Raw genomic sequence first — 7,484 nt, 5'->3', positions numbered from 1 at the left:
TATAATAGCATTTTTCAGTAAAATTTTTGTTGAAGATTTAAAGTTTGAACATGTATCTATGTGAATAACAGTAACAGATGAACCAGAAGTGACAGTAACATATCAAAAATAGTGTTTAAAGTTTCGGCGTTGCTTAAGTGTCCGGGTAATGATGCATCACGGTATTAAAGCTTTAGAAAAAGCAAAACTTTTGTTCGATATCCGTGTGACATGTACCACCAATTTTATATGCTCGAATTGCGGGGGCAATCATAAGTCAAATTTTTGGGCTTGTCCTTCGCGTAGGCGGTTCGTCGAGGCTCGTGCCAGGCAGATGAATGATAATATACGTTACGATAACGGTCGTTTCCGGAATTTGCCTGGTAGAGTATCGAACAATGCTGATTTTTCAGTTAACGATCGTTTGATTAGGAATCATACCCATTAGGTAGATCATAATCATACTCATTCACAAACTAATTTTAATCTCTTAATTTCGAATGTATCTACCCAAGGAAAAACCTTAACCGATATCGTAGCAGATAATTTGAACTCCTCCCCTATTCGTACTATGAGTACCCATTCTACTTGTTTCAAATCAAATGGAAACAAACCCTGCCGCCACAGGTAACATCTACTCCGCCTCTTCGTCTACCGGAAATTCTAACGGAAAATCATCAAATGTACCCACTTCAAGTGATGTGTCTGCCTCTGATTTTAATTTTCTAACTAAACAATTGAATCTAATGATTGATGCAATGTTCAAAGCCACCACTATGACTGAAGCAGTCCAAGTTGGTGTAAAATTTACTAGTCAAATTGTTATTGGATAACGTTTTTTCTAATGAATCCAATAAATAATAATTTAAATATTTTAAATTGGAATGCTCGTTCCTTGAATGGTAAAGAGGACGAGCTGTTTATTTTTCTTACAGCTAATAACGTGCATATAACAATTATTACTGAAACATATTTGAAACCTGGATCCAAACCTAAAAAAAAAATCCAAACTTATTTGTTTATCGTAATCATCGACTTGATGAGCATGTGGGGGAGTTGCAATCATCATGCAGAGGAGTATAAAACATCTACTGCTTTCTTCATTTGAAACTAAATTTTAGAAACTTTTGGTGTTTTAGTTGAAACACAGCTTGGTATATATATACTTTCATAGCTGCCTATTTGCCTTTTCAATGCTCTGGACAAAAAGGTAATTTGCTCCAAACTGACTTGCGAAAATTGACTCGCAAAAAGTCAATTTTTTTTTGTCATCGGTTGCTTTAATGCTAAACATCCGTCATTGAATAATTGTCAAAGTTATTCCAAAGGCAGAATTTTATTGATGAGTGCTCTTCAGGATATTTCTTAATTCAATACTCTAATAGCCTTACGTGTTTTTCTTCTTCTAGAAATCCATCTACGATTGATTTAGTTTTTGTAGCCAATTAGTTACTCATGCTGATTTTGAGTCTGATCATGTCCCTGTTACATTTCAAATATCCCATGAAGCGATTCTCAATCCTATCAGCTCCACTTTCAATTATTTTCGAGCCGACTGTAATATATATGTAACATATATTGATTCTTATCTTGATGCTAACATTTCTTTACAAACAAAACTTGATAATGACAATGCTCTTGAAACTTTAACAAATTCCATTGTTGAAACCAGGAGCATTGCAATTCCAACATTTGAAATTTAATCCGTGATTATAGAAGATATCTTAAACTCTTGATCCGTCTTAAAAACATAAGAAGAAGGCAATTTCAACGTACTCGCGATCCTGCTATGAAAATTATAAAAAATATGGTAGGAACTGCAGAAGAAATCAAGAAACGTTTTCCACAACTAAGAAACAAAAATTTTGAAAATAAGATTTCTCAATTAAACCCTGGAAATTATCTTAAATTTTGAAATAAAAAAACCTCAGAAGCCAATACCGGCATTGAATGAGGATAACAAATTATTACTAACCAATTGCGAAAAAGCTAAAAAACTTGCTAAGCAGTTTGAAAGCGCGAACAATTTCAATTTAGGAATTATTAGTCCTATTGAAAACCAAGCTACTCAGGACTTCGAAAATACTCTCAGTCAAGAGAACGTTTTCGAAAATTCCTGTGAGACTGATTTGGAAGAAGTGAGAACTATAATAAAAAAAAATCAAAAATATGAAAGCTCCTGGCGTTGATGGAATTTTCCACATCCTCATCAAATAACTTCCAGAAAGTAGCTTATCATTCTTAGTTGATATGTTTAACAAATGTTTTCAATCAGAATATTTTCCTGACAAATGGAAAAATGTTAAGGTTGTACCAATTTTAAAACCAGACAAAAATCCTGCAGGAGCTTCTAGCTATCGTCCAATCAGTTTGCTTTCCTCCATCAGTAAACTTTTTGAAAAGGACATTTTGAATTTTTGCCAATGAACAGTTCGGACTCCACCATGGACATTCGACCACTTATCAACTTTTACGTGTAACAAATTTGATCCGTTCCAACAAATCTGAAGGCTATTCTACTGGTCTTGCTCTTCTAGACATAGAAAAAGCATTCGACAGTGTTCGGCATGAAGATTTGATTGTAAAATAAAAAAAACTTTAATTTTCCAACATACATTGTTAGAATAATTCAAAGTTATCTGTCAAATCGTACACTTCAGGTTAATTATCAGAACTCCAGATCTGAAAGACTTCCTGCAAGAGCTGGTGTTCTCCAAGGCAGCAATTTGGGACCAATATTATACAATATTTTCACATCTGAGTTACCGCAGGGATGTCAAAAATCCTTGTTTGCGGATGCACAGGCCTTTCCGCCAAAGGACGAAGTCTGCGTGTCATCTGTAGTCAATTGCAAAAAAATTGAATAAATATTTTCTTCATACTTGCGAAAATGGAAGATTTCTCCTAATGCTTCCAAAACTTAATTAATAATGTTCCCACATAAACAAAAGCTCTTTATTTGAAACCTTTGTCACGATAAGAAGGGTTCCAAAAAATTGGTAATGCTAAATAAGAATTTAACTTTGAAAAATCACATTGTCAAATGTAATATATATGCAAAATGTCTCTATCCCCTTATTAATAGAAAATCAAAACTTTGTCTTAAGAACAAATTTTCAGGGCAGCCATGTTGTATGCTGTACCAATATGGACTAGCTGTTTTTATACCAGGAAAAAAGCTCTGCAGAGAATTCAAAATAAAATTTTGAAAATGTTTCTGATGCTTACTCCCTGGTATAGTACCATTGAGTTACATAGAATATCCAATGCTGAAACATTATAACAAATGTCAAATAAAATCATTAATAATTTCAGGCAAAAATCGTTACAATCTTCTATTGCCACGATTAATGCGTTATATGCTTAGGTTTAGTTAGGTTAAGTAAATTGAAAATGTTATTTTTTTCTCTTATAAACAGGTGAAATCAACTCACCTGTAAAAAATCTGAACTGCTACGGCAAATGAAATGTAATATGTTGTTAACAAAATGTTAATAAAATCTTAAATTTGTTTTACCAAATTAGGATGATAGTGTTGTCTAATACCCAGACAATCAAAATGTACGTATAACGAAATCACCTGGAGGCTTTGTATGTGCAAAATTTCACTTATAAGATGTCGCGAAAAGGCCTTCAACGTACAAAAGTGGAGGCGATATGCGTGCATACATTAGGTGATGAATAATAACATACAATGCGAGTGTATAAATTTTCTACCGAACTAACCTGTGATCTTATCCGACTTAACTTATGATAACAAATGTTGATTTGACAGCTGCTACGGAGTGGTCCAATTTTGTATGTACGAGACGAAACAAAATGTACAAGTGAACTCAGAAAAGAAGTGTTTTATGCGAGGAAGGTCATCAATCTGACGAGTTTATCCACGGTGTTTTGCGGGTTTGATGTAATTGGTATGAATAAACGAGTTGTAACGTGAACTTTCATGCGATTTCTGGTTGTCTGGGTAACACAGAACACCTTAATATAAGAAATGAATGTAATGTTTGGAATGATAATAAAGAAATTAAAAAAAAAACATATTGACAAGAATGCAGTTGATAGTAAAAAAATGGAACGTGTCAATTTATTATTAAAAATTTGTCTCATATTAGGTCCAAAACATCTACCCACATAATCATGAACCATCATAAAACTTGCAACATTTGTAGGAGAAGTGGTGGAACAGGGGTGGTAAATGAACAGGGGTGGTAAAATGAACAGCGTGCCTCTTACCGAGAAAAAGCTAATTTGTTTCAATTTTTATCACGCACGGGCGATTTGAAGCATGAATCGGAGTGTTCGGGTTGATACGGAGGTCAATTGAAGTAAAAATGTCAGCGAAAACTAGGATTTTTAAAAACCAAGTTTGAAAATTAGAACTGGCGTAACTTTTAGCTCGGGAGCCTTGAGATTTTTCAGTGAGGTCAATATCGTTATGATATGATGTCAAATCAGATACCATTAGATTTGTTTTTGAACGGGATACAATCATTCATGGATACATTTTCGGGAATGCAACGAAAATTTTCAAAAATATTTATTTGAGTCACTTTTTTTGCATGATGTTCATTTACCACCAACAGCTGTTTTTTCTTCCATAACCCACCAGCAAGAAAATATCTTCCATAACCCACCAGCAAGAAAATTTTCTTGTTTTTGAAGAAAATACGCGCCGGAATTCGCCTACTGGCCACAAAGAGCAATTTATTTCCGAACAAATTCCACTTGGATTTACGACTTCCGTGAAATCTCGAATTTCCATTGTTTCTATAAGTAACTAATTATAATTGTAACAAGAAACCAGAACTATTACTGTTTTTGTAGTTTTATTTGGAAACAGGAACTTATCAATCTTATCTCATTATACATCAAAGCTAAATACACCATAGTATTTATGATGATTATAGAACAAAGCCACACCTCAAATTGTCAAGAGCACAAGACTTGAGAACCAAACAGCGTTGAAAATTTATCCCATTGGTCACCACCAGCAAGCAAGTAATTTGATTGATTTTCAACGCGAACTATTATCAGATTCTCCAGTCTTGTGCACTTGAAAATGCAAAGTTTGGCTTCGTTTTATAATCACCTTAAAACATAATTTAACTATTTTCCCATAGGGTAGAAGCACCGGTTTTGGCCATACGCCAGTTGTAGCCATAGTGGATTATACACCGTTTTACATAGTCAATCAGCATGAAACCTTTTGTGTTCAATAGATCACATTCACATGATAGAGCTACATTCATTTACTCGTCCAAATTGATTCAAAACACAAGAAAAACAATTCATTTTCCTTATAATTTTAACTCCCATACACCTAATTTAGCCAGGGCACTCCTAATCATGAGAAATCAATGCGATTGGCCAATTTAGGAACCGAAGTTAAATCTCTGGCTGAAACTGGTTCCGTTGGCCTATATTGACCAACGGGATTTTCAAAGCGAAAAAATGTTTTTAGCTCAGTTTTGGTATTGTACACAGATAATATGGATTGAAAGCTTGCATTTGACATATTTGTAGTATAAATACGGCTTCGCATTTAATTTTTATTTACATTTTCTCTTAGGCTGGCCAAAACCGGTGCTTTTACCCTAGTTCTTTTTTTCACTACTAGTGCTATTACCCTACATCTTCATGAAACATATATAACCACCTTATATTATTACGTACGGATTAAAAAAAATACTGAAATCAACGACATCAATTTACACTCAATTCAATCAGTCAAAACAGAAAACGAGAGATCGTCGTCTATTCTCACTTGCTTGTACTTTGATGGTAACGAACTTACACTACTATCCTTCCAATCGGTCTCATCTTCCATACTGGATCGAGTAAGTCTACTCTGTCGAGATTGAGGGTCACGAGAAATTAATGGATTTAGTCCCAGTGGATCTATGATCTTCAAGAAGACGCTCTTGCCGACCGTTTTGATACGACGGACAAAATCGAAAAGAGTTCCCAACGGTTTGAAGGGAGAATGTGGTCGTGGTGGCCTACGGGGAGGTGGCCTTCGAGAAGGAGGTGGTCTTGGCGGCATTCGTGGCGGAGGAGTTCGACCAACGTGTGGAGGAGGCAGTCTGCCTGGAGGTATTCGTCCTGGATCACGTGCTGGTGGTATTCGATTCTGAAGACATGCATCTTTTGGAGGCTTTGGTAGCTGACTATTTAAGTATTTCATCCTAATTTGAATTTCCTTTCTTAGTTGTGCAATTTCCTGTTTCACAATCTCCCTAGACAATTCCGTTGTCGCTTCCTCGGCTGTTGAAGTGCTTTCTGGTGCGATTGTACTTGTTTCTTCAGATGTTGTTGTAACTTCTATTACAGAAGTTTGCGTGTTCATGACACAATCAGGGCATGGCGGACAAAGGCATAATCTATTTTTTAACGGCATTCGTCGCTTGATTGGCAAGCGCCGTCTATCAGCTTGCCGCAACGAACGCTGGCTTTCGCCTTGCTGACTATCATTGCACAGATCATTTACACATGTGGTGTTTCTTTGATTTCCTGATAGTACGCGTAATATATCCAAATACACCTCTTCTGATTGAGTTTCGTTTGTTTCCAGTGAGACACATCCATGAAATAAACAGAATAAACACGCAAATAAAATAAACACATTCATATCGCGGAACTAGTTTCGGTACGTAAGATCGTCATCATATGTTTCACTGCATTTTTTTGTATAATTTAAACTGTATGTATGTCTAACACTGCGTTGATTCACGAGTAAGCAATGAGCCGTTTGGATGTAGCACTTTGAGCAAAATGGAGGACATTTCTGAGCTCTATGTTTAAATACCATATGTTCAGTTTAACAATAAACTTTTGGTACGTTATTAGAAGCAGAGTAAACAAATAACACCCGCATTACAAACGTGACGTGCAACGAATGAAATGTCACGCATTCTAGGTCTACTATCTCAGATAATTATGCAACTCTATGAACTGGAGCAAAACGTATGGACGTTTGGGGTGTGTCCGTGGAAAGGTGAATGTTTTAACTGTTTTATTACATTCATTCGTCTACAGCTCCGGACAAAAGTATGTAAATCGTCCTATGTTTTTCTGATTTTTATATAACTGTACCGTATCCTAAAGTGCATGAAATTAACTCAAGTATAAACTGCTCGTTGAACTACAATTGGTTACGTTCCGGTGTAGCCCTCTTTTTGATTGCTATCCACCAACCGGAAAGCAATCCAAGCTTTCCTAGCCACTTCTGCGTTTTCAAGTGATTGTTGAATTTAAAGATAAGTTAATCGGATCTGTGACTACGCAGTAGGCCATCCCTTATTTTTCGAAAATGCGAAATGTTAAAAGTTCGTCATTGTAAAGTGCTCGTTTTGGTAAGAAAAAAATCAGGTAAAAATTTGAAGTCCGTACGTGAACGCTAAGTGGTCCCCCAACGACCCTAAAGGTATTGGGTGTAGATGACCCCATGCACCAAATCGAGCTCGCTGCTCTAGTGTACGCAACATGAGTACGAAAAGCCACTA

The 7,484-nt window shown here is 35.7% G+C and overlaps 1 protein-coding gene across 1 annotated transcript; it reads right to left on the bottom strand.

The window, feature by feature from the left end:
- Window positions 1-5,516: 5,516 nt before the first annotated feature.
- Window positions 5,517-7,138, bottom strand: LOC5570376 (formin-G). The gene has a single exon (XM_001659041.2). The coding sequence runs from the start codon at window positions 6,608-6,610 to the stop codon at window positions 5,702-5,704; it is 909 nt and encodes a 302-aa protein (XP_001659091.2). The 5' UTR covers window positions 6,611-7,138; the 3' UTR covers window positions 5,517-5,701.
- Between the last annotated feature and the right edge of the window lie 346 nt (window positions 7,139-7,484).

This window comes from Aedes aegypti, chromosome 3 (genome assembly GCF_002204515.2).
Source record: "Aedes aegypti strain LVP_AGWG chromosome 3, AaegL5.0 Primary Assembly, whole genome shotgun sequence".
NCBI lineage: Eukaryota > Metazoa > Arthropoda > Insecta > Diptera > Culicidae > Aedes > Aedes aegypti.
This window is presented reverse-complemented; position numbering and strand designations above follow the sequence as displayed.